General features: G+C 48.7%; 1 protein-coding gene across 5 annotated transcripts in view; it reads left to right on the top strand.

Moving 5' to 3' along the window:
• The window catches only part of PEAR1 (platelet endothelial aggregation receptor 1), a 443,307-nt gene that overhangs the window by 223,245 nt on the left and 200,563 nt on the right, over positions 1–19,499 (top strand). For 4 of the 5 annotated variants that reach the window (XM_056545694.1, XM_056545692.1, XM_056545693.1 and 1 more), the window contains exon 4: positions 18,812–18,912. In XM_056545694.1, the coding sequence (XP_056401669.1) occupies positions 18,812–18,912 (101 nt within the window). Of the gene's footprint in view, positions 1–17,321; positions 17,396–18,811; positions 18,913–19,499 lie in introns of those variants that run through there. The other variant, XM_056545695.1, reaches the window with a different exon arrangement.

A 19,499-nucleotide genomic window follows, 5' to 3' on the forward strand; every position in this document is an offset into this window, starting at 1 on the left:
CTGGCGGGTCATCCAGGTGTCCAAAAGACTCTTCAACTAATCGCTAGAAGATATTGGTGGCCTACCATGGCTAAGGATGTGTCAGAATTTGTTCAAGCCTGTACACTCTGCGCACGGGATAAGTCGCCTGAAGCCGGCTGGGTTTCTCCAACCTCTTCCTGTCCCTGAGACCCCATGGACTTTGGGACTGACCTTCCTCCTTCCCAGGGTATGACGGTCATTTGGGTCGTTGTAGACCGTTTCTCTAAAATGGTACACTTTGTACCACTACCAGGATTACCTTCTGCGCCTCTGCTGGCGAAACATTTTTTCCTGCACATTTTTCGACTTCATGGTCTTCCCTTGCATATTATTTCGGATCATGGGGTGCAATTTGTTTCCAAATTCTAGAGAGCTCTTTGTGGACGGTTCAAAGTGAAATTGGATTTCTCATCTTCTCATCACCCCCAAACCAACGGCCAAGTGGAACGCGTGAACCAAGTTTTGGGGCAATATCTACGCCATTTTGTATCCTCACGTCATGATGATTGGGCAGATGTTCTTCCTTGGGCGGAGTTCTCCTACAACTTCAGGAATTCCTCCGCTTCTAACAAGTCACCATTTTTCGTGGTCTACGGTCGCCATCCTCTACAACCTCTACCGTTGCCTTCTTCATCTTCTGTTCCAGCAGTCGATGAGCTCATCCAGGACTTTTCCTCCATTTGGCGAGAGACTCGCACCGCTCTTCTAAAAGCCTCAGCCCGCATGAAGTCCCAAGCGGAAAAGAAACGCAGAGCTCCTCCGGTGTTTTCTCCTGGTGACAGAGTGTGGCTCTCGGCCAAATACATCCGTTTTAGGGTTCCAATCTACAAACTGGGAGTTGAGTCGCTACCGGGTGGAACGACCTGGGGGCTACCTGCTGCAGCAAGACTATCCCGCTTTGCAGCGGGCCCTGGTGAAGACCAGTTGTCCCTTAGACTCCGTTCCCCTGGCATGGCCCACGTCTTCACCCCTCTGGTCCAGTGGATCCACCACCTGTCACCTAACCGATTCGTTACAAGGACAGCACAGGGAAAATGGCAGAAAAGACAAAACAGACTAACTCGCTCCCCCCAACTACACTTCCATAGAGGTCCTCTGTAAGTATAGTGACGGCAGACCTGGAGTGTCAATCCAGGGTCCCCATATAAGCTCAAACTTGTGCATGGCCTTCCGTTTAAGATGCACACCCTTTTCTAACCTAATAAAATGGTTCAGTATTGTTATGAGTTCTGACACAGTAGGCGGAGAGGTTCGCAACCAATGTTGTACAATCAACTTGCAGGCTTGATACAAAATTTTAATGAAACAAATATATAAGCCCCTATCCTCATCCAAACCATCTATGCACCCCAAAATACACGACACGGCAGACAAAGTAAATGGACACGTGAACACTCCTCTGAGCAGCTGTCCCACATCAGTCCAAAACTGTGCAAGAGAAGAGCAGTCCCACATCATATGAAGCAAATGGGCATCAGATCTAGAACATCTGGGACAACAGGAGTCCAGGTACACCCCGATTCTATGTAGCAATACTGGGGTGCAGTACACCTGGTGCAACAGGAAAATTTGGGACACCCGATGAGCCTCCGATACAGCGAGACGCGGGGTCATTAAGATCTGTGCCCATTGTTCATCCGACAGGGGTCCCACGTCTGCCTCCCACTTCTCCCGAACAAGTAAGGGATAGGTTTCATGGTAAGAGAACAGTAATTCCTTATACAATACCGAGATAACTCCTTTAGTAGAGACCCTGGTGAACAAGTTATTGACCACTAATGAGGGACCAAGAGTCAGGTCACTCGCCCGTGACTGCACATCAAGTGCATGCCTTAGCTGTAGGTTACGAAAGAAAAAAGAATGGGGTAAAGAAAAATCCTCCTGCAGCTGAGCAAATTACTTCAGCGTCTCGGAAAGACTCGGATTATACCACAACGGCGAGTATGTCACAAAAACAGGATAATGTAGGAAAGTCTTAAATTTCGACCACACTGTTACGCCTAGCGCTCCGGGTCCCCGCTCCTCCCCGGAGCGCTCACGGCGTCTTTCTCCCTGCAGCTCCCCGGTCAGTCCCGCTGACCGGGAGCGCTGCTCTGTCATGGCCGTTGGGGATGCGATTCGCACAGCGGGACGCGCCCGCTCGCGAATCGCATCCCAGGTCACTTACCCGTTCCCGTCCCCTGCTGTCATGTGCTGGCGCGCGCGGCTCCGCTCTCTAGGGCGCGCGCGCGCCAGCTCCCTGAGACTTAAAGGGCCAGTGCACCAATGATTGGTGCCTGGCCCAATTAGCTTAATTGGCTTCCACCTGGTCCCTGACTATATCTATCCTCCTCCCATGCACTTCCTTGCCGGATCTTGTTGCACTTGTGCCTAGTGAAAGCGTTTTGTGTGTTTAAAGCCTGTGTACCAGAACTTCTGCTATCTCCCCTGACTACGAACCTTGCCGCCTGCCCCCGACCTTCTGCTACGTCCGACTTTGCTTCTGCCTACTCCCTTGTACCTCGCCTATCTTCAGCAGCCAGAGAGGTGAGCCGTTGCTGGTGGATACGACCTGGTCACTACCGCCGCAGCAAGACCATCCCGCTTTGCGGCGGGCTCTGGTGAAAACCAGTAGTGTCTTAGAACCGGTCCACTAGCACGGTCCTCGCTATCCCTCTCTGGCACAGAGGATCCACCTCCTGCCAGCCGGCATCGTGACAGTAGATCCGGCCATGGATCCCGCTGAAGTTCCTCTGCCAGTTGTCGCTGACCTCCCTACGCTGGTCGCCCAGCAAGCCCGACAGATTGCCCAACAAGATCACCAGCTGTCGTACTTGACCACCATGACACAGCAACTCCAGTCACAACTACAGCAAGTACAGTCACAGCTACAGCAGCAACAACCATCTCCTCCGCCAGCTCCTGCACCCCTTCCGCAGCGAGTGGCCACTCCTAGCCTCCGCCTGTCCTTGCCGGACAAATTTAATGGGGACTCTAAGTTTTGCCGTGGCTTTCTTTCGCAATGTTCCCTGCACATGGAGATGATGTCGGACCAGTTTCCTACTGAAAGGTCTAAGGTGGCTTTCGTAGTCAGCTTCTGTCTGGAAAAGCTCTGTCATGGGCCACACCGCTCTGGGACCGCAATGACCCCGTCACTGCCTCTGTACACTCCTTCTTCTCGGAAATTCGAAGTGTCTTTGAGGAACCTGCCCGAGCCTCTTCTGCTGAGACTGCCCTGCTGAACCTGGTCCAGGGTAATTCCTCCGTTGGCGAGTACGCCATACAATTCCGTACTCTTGCCTCTGAACTATCCTGGAATAATGAGGCTCTCTGCGCGACCTTTAAAAAAGGCCTATCCAGCAACATTAAAGATGTTCTGGCCGCACGAGAGACTCCTGCTAACCTGCATGAACTCATTCATCTAGCCACTCGCATTGACATGCGTTTTTCTGAGAGGCATCAAGAGCTCCGCCAGGAAAAAGACTTAGATCTCTGGACACCTCTCCCACAGTCTCCACTGCAATCTGCGCCTAGGCCTCCCGCCGAGGAGGCCATGCAAGTGGATCGGTCTCGCCTGACCCTGGAAGAGAGGAATCGCCGTAAGGAAGAGAATCTTTGTCTGTACTGTGCCAGTACTGAACATTTTTTGGTGGATTGCCCAATCCGTCCTCCACGTCTGGGAAACGCACGCTCGCACCCAGCTCTCGTGGGTGTGGCGTCTCTTGATGCTAAGTCGGCTTCTCCACGTCTCACGGTGCCTGTTCGGATTTCTACTTCAGCCAGCTCTTCTCTCTCAGCCGTAGCCTGCCTGGACTCTGGAGCTTCTGGGAATTTTATTCGGGAGTCCTTAGTGAATAAATTCCGCATTCCGGTGACCCGTCTTGTCAAGCCACTCCACGTTTCCGCGGTCAACGGAGCCAAGTTGGATTGCACCGTGCGTTTCCGCACGGAGCCCCTCCTAATGTGCATCGGACCTCATCACGAGGAAATTGTATTTTTGGTCCTTCCTAATTGCACTTCTGAAGTTCTCCTTGGACTACCCTGGCTTCAACACCATTCCCCAACCCTGGATTGGTCCACTGGGGAGATCAAGAGTTGGGGCCCCTCTTGTTCCAAGGACTGCCTTCAACCAGTTCCCAGTACTCCCTGCCGTGACCCTGTGGTTCCTCCTGTATCCGGTCCCCCTAAGGTCATTAAGGACTCTGCCTGCCACAGGAAATGCCTCTCCCCCCCTCCCAGTCCCATCAGGCAAGCCCCTGTGTCCCCGCATGGCCCTCGTCCTGGTGTCACACTGCCCCGTGCCAGGTCTCGCCCTCTGCCCTCTCTCCCCATTCCTACTCCTGCTGTTCTGCCTGCCGTTGAGGAATCCCTCCATCCTTTCCCGGTGTCCTCATCCCAGGGGAGGCAGTTACCGGATAAAGAGAAGGGGAGACCTAAGGGGGGGGGGTACTGTTACGCCTAGCGCTCCGGGTCCCCGCTCCTCCCCGGAGCGCTCACGGCGTCTTTCTCCCTGCAGCTCCCCGGTCAGTCCCGCTGACCGGGAGCGCTGCTCTGTCATGGCCGTTGGGGATGCGATTCGCACAGCGGGACGCGCCCGCTCGCGAATCGCATCCCAGGTCACTTACCCGTTCCCGTCCCCTGCTGTCATGTGCTGGCGCGCGCGGCTCCGCTCTCTAGGGCGCGCGCGCGCCAGCTCCCTGAGACTTAAAGGGCCAGTGCACCAATGATTGGTGCCTGGCCCAATTAGCTTAATTGGCTTCCACCTGGTCCCTGACTATATCTATCCTCCTCCCATGCACTTCCTTGCCGGATCTTGTTGCACTTGTGCCTAGTGAAAGCGTTTTGTGTGTTTAAAGCCTGTGTACCAGAACTTCTGCTATCTCCCCTGACTACGAACCTTGCCGCCTGCCCCCGACCTTCTGCTACGTCCGACTTTGCTTCTGCCTACTCCCTTGTACCTCGCCTATCTTCAGCAGCCAGAGAGGTGAGCCGTTGCTGGTGGATACGACCTGGTCACTACCGCCGCAGCAAGACCATCCCGCTTTGCGGCGGGCTCTGGTGAAAACCAGTAGTGTCTTAGAACCGGTCCACTAGCACGGTCCTCGCTATCCCTCTCTGGCACAGAGGATCCACCTCCTGCCAGCCGGCATCGTGACACACACTTTACGGAGGAGCAGAAAAGTAGGAGGGAAGTCTGGGGGACGCGTCTGTGCCGCCATCTTTAGGAGATAGAGGGGAGTCACACTACCAATACGTTGCGAGATTAAAGCCCCTGTACGCACCATGGTGTGTAACTGCGCCCAACCCTTCAATTGTTAGACCTGCAAAGCTAAAAAATATAACCATGGGTTAGGAATAGACAATCCACCCGCCTCCTTACCGCGCTATAATGTCTCTAGGCGGCCCCTTGCCGATTTACCTTTCCAGATAAGTTCTCTAAATAAAGACTGAATCCTATGGAAAAAGTGCATAGGGATCCAGACAGGGGTATTGTGCAGGATATACAGAAATTGGGGCATAAGAATCATTTTAACCAGATTAGATCTACCTATTATAGATAGGGGGAGTTTGCGCCATGTGGTCACTTTTTGGGAGCTACGATCTAACAATGGTATTAAATTAAGAGAGACATAGTAAGAGGGAGTAGTTGTAACAGACACACCCAGATACTTAAACCTAGAAACTATGGGAAGCCCAACCCTAGTAGCTACAGGTATCGGAGGGAGAGGTTCTAAAGGGAAGTAATGTGGACTTATCCCAATTAATAGCCAGGCCAGAATAGCAACCAAATGACTCAATAAGACTAATTAAATGAGGTAGCGATTGCGGAGCATCACTCAGAAAGAGGAGCATGTCGTCCGCCTAAAGAGCGATACGCTCTTCCAGGGTCCCATAACAAAACCCCCGGATGTCAGAGGAGGCCCTGACCAGTGCTGCCAGTGGTTCTATAGCAATGGCGAATAAAAAGGGGTATAGGGGCACCCCTGACGAGTACCGCGCCCCAGCGGGAAGGAGTGAGACAACAGACCATTAGCCCTAATCCTGGCATGCGGGGTATCATATAATAAGTGAATCCAATTAAAAAATACAAGAATACAAGAAGTTCCATTTGACGCTGTCAAAGCTTTGGCAGCGTCGAGGGAAAGCACAACCCTATGAGAGGCAGTTGAAGGTTATAATTGCATATTTAAATAAAGTCTCCTAATATTATCAGCAGTAGACTTTTCTGGCATAAATCCTGTTTGATCCCCGTGAATCAAAGTAGTAATCACCTTTAACAATCTATTTGCCAAAACCTTCGCCAACAATTTGACGTCTGAACATAATAAAGAGATTGGCCTATGGGAACCTGCAAATTAGCCTGAGGGCCTCCAGCGGTTCCGGAAGCCGTTACAGGTGGGTGCCGCATGGTAGAATGCGAGGGTGCCCAGCGGCGGGACCCCCGCGATCAGACATCTTATCCCCTATCCTTTGGATAGGGGAAAAGATGTCTAGGGGCGGAGTACCCCTTTAAGCAGTACCCTGGCACCATCACAGAGACAGGGAATGCATACTGACCCTGACTGAGCCCTGATGGTGCGAGCCAACAAACGATCCGTACTTTCACCACTCTCTAAATAACGTTGTTGTTGGAAGAAGCACTTATTGTCCGCCATTTGGAGCAAATGTGCATCCAACAAGGCTTGCGTAGACTGCCAGTTCTCTCTATTTTGGTCAGAAGGGTCCTTGTGGAACCGACGCTCCTCTAGGAGTACCTGTTGCTGTAGAGAGGTTTGAATAGCCCTATTCTTCGATTTACAATTAGAGATATCTCTAATAAAGACACCTCGGATATATGCTTTTAAAGAGTCCCATACCATGCACACGGAAGCGCTCCCCACATTAATCTTGAGAAAGTCAACAATATCAGATTGAACAGTAGTTCCCACAGTGGGAAACTGAAGCCAAAAAGGGTTCAAGCGCCACAGGGAGCCCGCATTCTGGGATGAGGGTAAGTAATAAAACGTAGAAGGATTGGAGAGTGATCATATAGGGTACGGGGAAGATATTCCACCGACCCAACTAAGGGAAGAAGCAGGAACAAGCGCAAAATCAATGCTCGAGAGCGTTCCATGCGAGCTAGAATAGCAAGAAAATTGTAGGTCATTAGGATGTCTCTGTCTCCACAAATCAATCCACCCCATCTCCTCTAAAAATCTGTCTAAACCGGTAGCCCCGGTGGTCCCAGCCCGCTCCCCAATGGGGAATCTATCTATTTTCGGATCGAGCACATTATTAAGGTCCCCCACCACCAGGAGCAGCAGAGAGGAGAGAAAGGATACCACTCCGCGTAAGGCGTCACCCGAGTATGGGGGGGGGGGGGAATATACAAGGCAACTAGAACACATAAAAAAAGATTAAACGTGCCATAGAGGCACACAAACCTGTCCTCGGGGTCAACCAATTTAGACACACAGGTAAATAAAATACTGTTATGGATAAGCACACTAGCATGTGAGGAGAAGGTGGCGTGAAAAGCGTGCCTAAACCACGGTTTATTCAATAGATGTTTAGTATCAACAGTTAGGTGAGTCTCAGAGAGACATAGCATGGCAGGCTGGTATGGTTTGAGAGCTTGAAAAACAGCTAGTCGCTTAGTAGGGTCATTAAGACCTGGCACATTCCAATCCACTGCAGTTAAGTGATTAGCTATAATACCACCAGGAAAATATAAATGACAACCAAGAGAAAAAAAATACCCAAGTCAGTTAACAGAAAGGAGTACCAGGCAGTTCAGCAGGAGAGCTAGATGGAGGCCAGAAAAGGACAAAGAGGCATGAACCAGGAGCAGCAACATCAAGCAGAGATTGCGGTAGCACAAGAAAATATACAGAGAAGTACAAGGCAAAAAGAGCAGAGTCCAACATGAACGGAAAGATAGAAAGTCTGGACAAGTCCGGAAACAGTAGAGCAGGGCACAAAAATTCTGAAGGGAAGACACGGAACCCCAAAAACACCCCAGACAAACGGCGAACCAAACAATCGAAACTTGCGACACTGGAGGCAAATAAATAGCCCAGTGAGAATGAGCAGGTAGCATATGGAATACAGAGGTCACAGTACTAACATTCCTCGCTCAGGGCTGAGTCTAGAAAAACATAGAAAAATGAAAGGGAAGATTTGGCAACAACAGTAGGTACCTAGAGCATAAAAATAGGATACTGTCAAGAAAAAGCTATAAAAACTGTAACAGCAGGAAATAAGATAAGATTGCATGAGAACAGTCACACAGTCCCACCCCGTCTTGGGTCCATGTATAATCTTCCAGAAATCTGGACCCCCCCATATCCAGGGAGTCTAGAGAACAGACAAAAGGAGACATCAAGGTGCAGCATTTCTGATCTGAGCCTCATGACCATCCAGCCACTCCGCGGCCGCCACGGGAGTATCGAACAAATGGGTAGTTCCAAGAGCAACCACACGGAGGCGTGCAGGGTAGAGCATAGAGTATATCACGTTGAGTGCACGCAGGCGACGTTTTAGCGCATCTCTTCTGAACTTCAGCCGAAAAGTCCAGAAAAATGGAGACACAAGGTCCGGCAATGGCAAATGAGTCCATATCCCTGGCTTTGCGCAGGATAATGTTGTGATCCTTGTAATGAAGAATCCGGATAAGGACAGCCCGTGGCAGAGCCCCAGGTGGCAAGGGGCGAGTAGGCACTCTATGAGCGTGCTCCACAGCAAACAGAGGGGTCAAAGTCTCCCATCCAAAAGTGTTAAGGAGCCAACTTTCAAAGAATTCTCCAGGATTGCCTTTTCTGGAACGCCCACCAGGCGGACGTTATTCCGTCGGAGACGGTTCTCCATATTGTCCCACTTGGCCGCCAGAGCAGTTAGATGGTTAATCCCGCGGTGCATGTCCCTCTTAAGTGGGGGGACCTGGTCTTCCATATCACCCACTCTTTCCTCAACCACACTAACTCGTTCGGACACCTTTTGCATGTCATGACAGAGAAGGTTAACCCGGACGGACCCATTTTTTACCTCAATGACCAGGCTCTTTTTTTTTTTTTTTTTTGACATGTATCTCTTTAAATGGTAATACCTTCAGAATGATTTTTCTGAGCAGAGCAATTCTGAGATAGTTTTTTCATGACATATTGTACTTTGTTTAAGTGGTGCATTTTTGTTGACACATGCAGCATTTTCTGTGAAACATTTCTAAATATTATGAAAAACTGGAAAATTTCTGGCGTTTTTTATTTATTTATTTTTTTATAGTGTACACTGAGCGGTAAAAGTGATGTTATATTTATTCTGTGGGTCAGTACGATTATGGCGATATTAGTTTTATATAGCTTTCTATGTTCTTTTTCCTTTTCTGCCATTTATTTTCCAACAGCTGTAACTTTTTTATTTTTCCTCCGACGCCATTGAAAAAGGGCTTATTCTTTGCGGGATGAGCTGTACTTTTTACTGGTATCATTTCTGTGCTACGTGCTACCTTCTGATCTTTTTTATTCCACTATTTGCACCAAAATTGGCAAATTTTGCGCTTTTTTTTTTTTTTTTCGGCATTCCCCGTGCGGGATAATTTACATTATAGTTTTATAGTACACGTCATTACGGATGTGGCAATACCTATTATGCATATGATTTGTGTTTTTGATCTTTTTTGGTGATAATACAGGGCTTTTATTGGGAAAGGGGCATTTTTTAATTAATTTTTTACACTTCATACTTTTATTTAACTTTTTATTTAATTTTTTACAGGTTATACATTTGTACTGCAGAACAGTATGACCTGATGAGCTGCACACACTACAGCCTGTGCGATCCAGCCTCTGGCTGGATCTCACAGGCTTCCGTAGCAGGCATACAGGAGGTCATGATCTGACCTCCTGCTGCCATAGCAACCAACAGCGACCCATGATCATATCGCGGCACCGTCGTTGGAGAACAGAGGGAGAGCGCTCCCCCTGTCAACACCATAGATGCCATGATCAGGATAGATCACGACATCTAGGGGGTTAATGCTGCCACGACCGGCGTGATCGCGGCTCCGGCAGCTGTGGCAGGACTCCGGCTGTGATTAACAGCTGGGTCCCATCGCCGATCTCCTGCGCTGCCCGCGGCAGTGCAGGAGATCGCTATGGCGTATGCATATGTCCAATTGTGCAAACGTGTCGGATGATTGGACGTATGCATACGTCCTATAACGGGAAGGGGTTAATGTCCTCACGCAGGTTACCAAGCAGTAATTTGACATCTGCGTTCCCCTTAGATATAGCTAGAAACACATCCTTCAGAGTGGGGCTAGGTGGAGAAGAGGAGGGGGCCGGAGCAGGCATAGGTGTATAGTCCACTGCAGCAGAGGAGGGGTTAATGTGCATAGAAGAGGATATAGCAAGAGTGGAGGGTTCCAGCAGAGAAGCAGCAGCCTCAGGTGTGAGCAGGGGGGAGATGGTAGAGGGGTCCCCTGGGAGAGCAGGCCGCACTCCAGTACTGACAGGGTTAACGGTGGAGTGTAATGCAGTAGCAGCCAGCCCAGACCCCCTACTCACTGTGGACACTGGAGCTGTCTGCGGATCTTCACCGGCAGCTTGCCAGTCGGTCACGTCACCCTCCATAGCGCTCCAGGGGCTTCCCGGCTCCCTCTTTCCCTCAGGCGCAGGCCTGTCAGTAACGTGCCTGAAGCGCTGTAGGTGCTCTGTGATGAGAGCCAAGGAAGATGGCGCCGGTCCGTCCTGCACCTCTGAGCCACCTCCGTCCAGCAGCCCCTGGACCTTGTTGTTCCTTTTGCGGCAGGCCATTTGGAGCACAGCAGAGCCAGGTACCTTTCAGACAACAGCAGGTGGGTCACCAGATGGATTTAGAGCCAAATGCCTAGAATAAGATAAGGAAGGCTGCGGAGCCCTGAGCCTGTGTGCCCGCTCACATAGCGCGCCAAGCCACGCCCCGGAAAGTCCTTTTTTAAAGGTAGCACACAAGGCCTCCTCGTTCCAAGCAAGTTCAGAGGCAAGTGTGCAGAACTGAACCGCGTAGTCGCCAGCTGAGGAATTCCCTTGGCAGAGGTTCAGAAGAGCTGTCCCGGCAGAGGAGGCTCACGCGGGTTCTTAAAATGCATTGTGGAATTCTGCAAGGAAGGCCGATAGGATCAAGGAGACCAGATCTCTACGATCCCAGAGAGGAGTAGACCAGGCTATAGCTTTTCCAGACATTAGACAGGCCACAAACGCCCCTTTAGCACGCTCCGTCAGGAACAGAACTACCATGAGTTCCAGATGGATAGAACACTGTGTCACAAAGCCTCTACACAGCTTGGGATCTCCATCATACTTAGAAGGCAAGGACAAATGAAGCTTGGCCCCCGGGAGAAGCTGCAGAAACAGGAGGAGGCTCAGGAACAGGTAGCTGCTGCTAATGCTGTAGTTGCTGCTGAGCGGCAAGACGCTGTTGCACTATGGCTGAGAGTTGACTCAGTTGTTGTGCCTGACGGGATAACTTCTGCGACTGTTGAGCCACGACGTTGAAAAGATCTGAGACATCTGGCAAAGGCACCACAGCGGGATCCATGGCCAGATCTTACTGTAACAGGATACGGCAGGTGGTGGATCCTCTTGGCCTTTGTGTATGATGATGTGAGCCTTGCCAGGGAGTGGAGTCTAAGGTGCCTCTGGTTTTCACCAGAGCCCGCCGCAAAGCGGGATGGTCTTGCTGCGGCAGGCGGCACCCAGATCGCTACCCCTGGCACGACTTGTCCACACAGGTTGCTTGGTTGTGGCGTGACACAAAAGGAAACTGGCAAGACGTGGTCAAGGTAGCAGTAGGTCAGGGCAGGTGGCACAGGTGCAGGGTCAGGTAAAGGAACTAGGATCAGGTACATAGATATCAGGAACACAGAAACACAGTAGCTTTCTTTAGGGCACAAAGGCAACAAAGCTCCGGCAGGGAACAAAGGGAGGAGCTTATACTTAAAGACAGGGTGCAGGTGTGAACACTTAATTAAATGAGTACTGGCCCTTTAAATGTAAGAGCTCCGGCACATGTGCGCCCTAGGAGGCGGGGGCACGCGCCGGCAGCAGGGACAAGACAAGAGAGTGCTCATGGCCAGCGTGTCTGGCCGGAACGCAGATGTTACACGGCAGACTCCCGCAGCCGGGGAACTACTACTCTCATCATGAAAACAAGTCTGTTCCATGATGGGAGTAGTAGTCCCTCAGCACTGCAGAAGTCTGCTGATGTCACCTCTTCTGAGCATGCTCAGAAGTAATAACGAATATTATAAACCAGGTGCAAACAGATGACTTAAAGGCTCATCCGTTTTCCATAGACTACAATGTTAAAAATAACAACCATAAATTTCTTGTGATGAAAGAAAAATTAGTGCATGTGCCGATTTTTCTCCATCACAAATAAAGTCCGTTATTTATGACAGGCTATAACGGGTCATAATATAATCAAAAAATCCCATAGACTTTGATGGGATTTTGTAACAACTGTTTAACAGTACTGGTACTTAAGGACCCAGGACATATGCATACGTCCTGAGTCATTCCGGTCTCCGCCGCGCGCCGGGCAGAGATCGGAACCGGATGCCTGCTGAAATTGTTCAGCAGGCATCCAGGGCAAATGCCGAGGGGGGCCATGTAGGCCCCCCATGTCGGCGATCACCGCAAATCGCTGCTGAAATCACAACAGCGATCTCGGGCTGATCGGGTCTCTGGGATCCGACCGCCCAGTAATTTTGCATGATCCCGGTTGTCACAGACAGCCAGGACCATGCTGGAGGCTAGGAGCGAGGTGGCAAGCCTGCCACCTCCTCCTATCCCCTGCGATCCGTCGGTTATCTAACCGACCAATCGCAAGGGGGGGGGGCGTTTACTTCCTCCCGCCCTGCCCGGCCCCTGGAAGTCCGGAGAGGACGGGAGGAAGACCAGAGGACGCGGCGGGGGACGGGGGAGTGCTGGGGACTGGCCCCGGTACTTACCTTGTCACTGAAGACCCGGATCCCAGCGATGAAGACGGCGGCGGCGGCGGCGACGGGTGAGTTCCTCTTCAACCGCGGTCGGGCCCTTTACAGCAATGCATGTCGCCGTAAAGCGACATGCATTGCTGTAATGGGACCCTGTATACTACAACTCCCAGCATGCCCAGACAGCCCTTGGCATCTGGGCATGCTGGGAGTTGCAGTTTTGCAACATCTGGAGGTCCACAGTTTAGAGACCACTGTGCCCTTCCAGATGTTGCAAAACTACACATCCTCAGCAGGCCCTTACTGTCCAGGCATGCTGGGAGTTGTAGTTCTGTAACATCTGGCCCTTCAGATGTTGCAGAGCTACAACTCCCAGCATGCCTGGACAGTTTTGGGATACTGGTAGTTGTAGTTTTGCAACATCTGGAAGGGCACAGATTGGGAACCACTGTATTAGTGGTCTGCAAACTGTAGTCCTCCAGATGTTGCAAAACTATAACTCCAAGCATGCTGGGAGTTGTAGTTTGGCAACATCTGGCTCTAAAGATGCTGCCGAACTACTACTTCCAGCATGCCTGAGAATGTTTGGGAGTAGTGGTTATGCAACAACTGGAGGCACACTGGTTGGGAAACATTGTCTGTTTCCTAACTCAGTGTTTCCCAACCCGTGTGCCTCCAGCTGTTACAAAACTATAACTACCAGCATGCACTGATAGACTGTGCATGCTGGGAGTTGTAGTTTTGCAACATCTGGAGGTCCCCCCCCCCCCCCCCCTGTGAATGTACAGGGCACATTCACATGGGCAGGGGGCTTACAGTGGGTATCAGGCTGCAAGTTTGCGATGCAGCAAATTTTGCGCGGCCGCTCAGACTCGCAGCGGGAAACTCGCTGTAATCCCCCGCCCGTGTGACTGTACCCTAAAAACACTACACTACACTCACACAAAAATAAAATAAAATAAGTAAAAAAAAAACTCTACATATACACATACCCCAGCACAGCCCCCCTCCCCAATAAAAATGAAAAACGTCTGGTACGCCACTGTTTCCAAAATGGTGCCTCCAGCTGTTGCAAAACAACAACTCCCAGTATTGCCGGACAGCCGTTGACTGTCCAAGCATGCTGGGAGTTTTGCAACAGCTGGAGGCACCCTGTTTGGGAATCATTGGCGTAGAATACCCCTATGTACACCCCTATGCAAATCCCTAATTCAGGCCTCAAATGCGCATGGTGCTCTCACTTCGGAGCCCTGTCGTATTTCAAGGCAACAGTTTAGGGCTACATATGGGGTATCGCCGTACTCGGGAGAAATTGCCTAACAAATTTTGGGGGGCTTTTTCTCCTTTCACCCCTTATGAAAAGGTGAAGTTGGGGTCTACACCAGCATGTTAGTGTAAAAAAAAAATTTTTTTACACTAACATGCTGGTGTTGCCCTATACTTTTCATTTTGACAAGAGATAAAAGGGAAAAAAGCCCCCCAAAATTTGCAATGCAGTTTCTCCCGACTACGGAGATACCCCCTATGTGGGCGCAAAGTGCTCTGGGGGCGCACAACAAGGCCCAGAAGGGAGAGTGCACCATGTACATTTGAGGTGATTTGCACAGGGGTGGCTGATTGTTACAGCGGTTTTGACAAACGCAAAAAAAAAAAACACATATGACCCCATTTCGGAAACAACACCCCTCACGGAATGTAATGAGGGGTGCAGTGAGAATTTACACCCCACAGGTGTCTGACAGATCTTTGGAACAGTGGGCTGTAAAAATAAAAAATTTTGTACAGCCCACTGTTCCAAAGATCTGACAGACACCAGTGGGGGATAAATGCTCACTGTACCCCTTGTTACGTTCCTCAAGGGGTCTAGTTTCCAAAATCGTATGCCATGTGGGGGTTATTTTGCTGTCCTGGCACCATAGGGGCTTCCTAAATGTGACATGCCCCCCGAGCAAAATTTGCTCTCAAAGAGCCAAATATGACTCCTTCTCTTCTGAGCATTGTAGTTCGCCCGTAGTGCACTTCAGGTCAACTTATGGGGTACCTCCATACTCAGAAGAGATAGGGTTATACATTTTGGGGGGTATTTTCTGCTATTAACCCTTGCATAAATGTGAAATTTTGGGGGGAAACACACATTTTAGTGAAAAAAAACTTTTTTTTTACGTATGCAAAAGTCGTGAAACCCCTGTGGGGTATTAAGGCTCACTTTATTCGTTGTTACATTCCTCAAGGGGTCTAGTTTCCAAAATGGTATGCCATGTGTTTTTTTTTTTTTTTTTTGCTGTCCTGGGACCATAGGGGCTTCCTAAATGCAACATGCCCCCCAAAAACCATTTCTGAAAAACGTACTCTCCAAAATCCCCTTGTCGCTCCTTCGCTTCTGAGCCCTCTACTGCGCCCGCCGAACACTTTACATAGACATATGAGGTATGTGCTTACTCGAGAGAAATTGGGTTACAAATACAAGTATAAATTTTCTCCTTTTACCCCTTGTAAAAATAAAAAAATTGGGTCTACAAGAAAATGCGAGTGTAAAAAATTAAGATTGTGAATTTTCTCCTTCACTTTACTGCTATTCCTGTGAAACACCTAAAGGGTTAAAAAACTGATTGAATGTCGTTTTGAATATTTTGGGGGGGTGCAGTTTTTATAATGGGGTCATTTGTGGGGTATTTCTAAGATGAAGACCCTTCAAATCCACTTCAAACCTGAACTGGACCCTGAAAAATAGTGAGTTTGAAAATTTTGTGAAAAATTGGAAAATTGCTGCTGAACTTTGAAGCCCTCTGGTGTCTTCCAAAAGTAAAAACTCGTCAATTTTATGATTCAAACATAAAGAAGACATATTTTATATGTGAATAAAAAAAAAATAATTTGGAATATTCATTTTCCTTACAAGCAGAGAGCTTCAAAGTTAGAAAAATGCTACATTTTCAAATTTTTCATCAAATTTTGGGATTTTTCACCAAGAAAGGATGCAAGTTACCACAAAAATTTACCACTATGTTAAAGTAGAATATGTCACGAAAAAACAATTTCGGAATCAGAATGATAACTAAAAGCATTCCAGAGTTATTAATTTTTTAAAGTGACAGTGGTCAGATGTGCAAAAAATGGCCGGGTCCTAAGGTGTAAAATGGCTGGGTCCTTAAGGGGTTAAGACTTTTTTAACGGAAGTTTATAACAGGTCTTTTAACAGAGCAACTTTATAGTGTGAAAGTGGCCTTATTCTGATCACGATTCATATTGTATTCCTTCATGCTGCTAATGCATAAGGATGGTGGAGATGGTGCAAAGATTCAAACTTTCTACACACACCTGGTGTAGTTGCTACTTAAAGCTAGGCCAATTAAGATAAATGTTGTGGTTTCTTAGTAAAAGTCAATAAAAACTCTGTTAGGCTGGGTTCCCATTACATTTTCCACCATACGGGAGCGCATACGGCAGGGGAGAGCTGAAAACTTGTGCTCCCGTATACCTTTCTATGCGCTCCTGTATGTAATTCATTTCAATTAGCCGACCGCAGTGAAACTTTCGGTCCGGTCAGCTCATTTTTGCCCTATATGCGCTTTTACAACCGGACCTAAAACCGTGGTCGACTACGGTTTTAGGTCTGGTTGTAAAAGCGCATATGGGGAAAAAATGAGCCGACCGAACGTTTCACTGCGGTCGGCTCATTGAAATTAATTACATATGGGAGCGCATAGAAAGGCATACCGGAGAGCAAGTTTTTAGCTCTCCCCTGCCGTATGCACTCTCATATGGGGGGAAACGTAATGGGAACCCAGCCTTAACCTGTTAGTCAAGTATGGAAAAATGAGAATGGAGTAAGAACAAGAGATGAAGTAGTCAAATAAGAAGTATTCAGTAGACGTTGTGCAAGAGCAAGAAAAGTAGTAGGAGTCAAAGACTGCTAAAGGACACATTAGACCAAATGCAGCCCTGGCCTGAGGGACAATTCTACTGCAGATTTCAGAACACTTTGTGTAAGCCAACGCTATCCCTCTCAACACTTACTTTCCTTGAGGTATGCTGGGCTCAGCTGCGCCATGGACTGCTATAAATTATCTACCTAGGCACTGAGCGTCTCTGAGGGAAACCCAGAAGTCAATAAGGACTCTCAGGCTCACTCCATCTTTCAATAAATCACTCAAAGCAATCTTAAAGGGGTACTCTGGTACCACAGTTTTATGGTTATCTAGCGTGTTTGTAGCGAGTTTAGCACTTTTTTTAATTCACATGTTAAACATCTGTCCACAGCATATTTGTTTTTTACTGACCTCTTTTCTGTAACTGAAGTTCAGTAGTTTTTCTGGTTGCTTTTGACTGTTGTGCACACCTGCGGCCATGTTTGTTCACTGTTGTGGACAAGACGTCAGTGATGCAGGCGTTGCTGTTTTTTCTTCTCCTGCAATGGTTTTGCCCCTTTTCCACACCTCTGTAATGAATATTCATTGAATTGTTGGGGAGGATGGATGTCTCCTCCCCCTGTCAGCCTGCCCTGCGCCCCACTCACAATGTACTTAACCCTTTCCCCGCCATGAGGACCATGTGCCCGAGGGGGGAATCAGGGATATCGGCTATCATAATTCCCCCCTCTGGCGCACTGTCAGCTTCTCACCCGCATTCCCCACATCAGGGAATGAATTGTCAGCCGTAGTGCGCTGTCCCCACATTAGGGAACTAATGATATGTGACCCGCGGGCGCTGCTCTGCTTCCTGCCCTTCCACCCCCTTCTCACCCACCCAAAAGCGATGTCCTCGAAAGGGTTAAAGGATATCTGTACTACCGGACCGCTCCTTACATGACAGTGCGCTCAGCCTATCACCGGCCAAGGCGGGACATCGCTGCTGCCGGTGATAGGCTGACGGCTCTGTGACGTTCCCGTGACTGCAAGGCCATTACCGTAGCAACGGGGGAACTCTGGAAGGGGAGTCAGTTTATTTTGTTTATTTTTGCAGCCGGGCACAGGAATATGGAAAATTTAGCAGTACAGATGTCCTTTAACCCTTATGGGGACATCGCTTATGGGGGTGAGAGGAGGGTGGAAGGGCAAGAAGCAGAGCAGCGCCCGCGGGTCACATATGCTTAGTTCCCTAATGTGGGGAAAGCACTGCGGCTGACAATTCATTGGTGGGGGGTTGGCGGGGGGGGGGGGGGGCAGGGCAGATCAGTTCCCCCCCCCCCCCCCCCCCCTGGCAATTCATTAATTCCTTGATGTAGGGCCTGTGGAGTGACAGTGGGTGGGATGAGTATACTAATGAGCAGGGTGGGGAAAGGGAGTGCTAAAGGGGAAAGAAAAAAAAGCCGCCCACAAACAGGGCTGGGCGGCAATGCAAAACAAGTTGGGCAGACTATAAGACACGCTGGGAGCTGTAGTTTCTAAAACAAAGGCAAAACGGAAATAGATGCTACACTACATGGACACACACAAAGAAAGGAAAAGAAACACAAACAATGAGCAAGCACAAGACCAGAGATAACAAGAAAACTAAGTAGAAACTGAAAAAACACATTGGCCACCGGAGTACCCCTTTAAATACTATCACTGGATTATGATGAAGTTTGCAGTAAACCTTCTAAGATGACAAGGGCCTGTTTAATATACAGGTCATGATCCATTCCAGAGATCACTCCCCCTTGTCTACTTTTTTTTTTAAACACAATTGCTATTGTTTTAGTGCATTTATGGTTTTAGTGCATTTAGGAGCAGACAGTTAATTGAAGGACTGTAGTGTGTCAGAAGCACAGAGTGTTTCAGAAGAGAAATGTACTGATTTTCATGTGTGATATCAATGCAGAAAAACAACTATTTCAAGTATACCGCAATAAATCCTTTCTATGTCTCCATATAGAATCATGTATCGGACAGCTTACCGCCATGGAGTAAAGATCGACTATAGGAAAAGGCACCGCTGCTGCCAGGGATATTACGAAAGCAATGATGAATGTGTTCGTAAGTTGTAGTTTATGGTTGAAGCCATCTCAGTATACAATTAATAAATGTTGTTTAGATGTGAAGGTATTAGGACTGGGTGGATGGTCCAGGTCTAGTGCGTGTATCATGGCCCATAACATCCAAGCGGCACATCTTCTTGATGATCACTTTGAAGTTCCTCAAGACTTGGATGCCTTTTTAATGTGATAGACCCCTACTGAGGCGCAACCATTGTCCTTGGATTTTGGATACTTACCCGCCTGGTCTACTGTATGGTCTAGTGAAGACATGAAATCCACGATGCTTCATGTATTAAATTAATTCCCACTATGACACATCTGGATGTGGAGAAACGTCTCTCCAGAGGGGTGAAGTGATGTGAATGTCCAACTAAATAATTCCAGATGGAGACATTAACGCTTACCCTGTACACCTCAAACATAGAATGAACTTATGTCTGTGTATGAACTATAGAAGTGCATGTCACTGATAGCCCTTTGGGGGGGATACTCACAGTTATGGAAGAATATGTTGGGTATTGCTGGTGTGTATAATATGCAAAAGGCAGATTGTCTATTGAATCCCAGAAAAATTACACAATGACA

The sequence above is a fragment of the Hyla sarda genome, chromosome 11 (assembly GCF_029499605.1).
Source record: "Hyla sarda isolate aHylSar1 chromosome 11, aHylSar1.hap1, whole genome shotgun sequence".
Lineage (NCBI taxonomy): Eukaryota > Metazoa > Chordata > Amphibia > Anura > Hylidae > Hyla > Hyla sarda.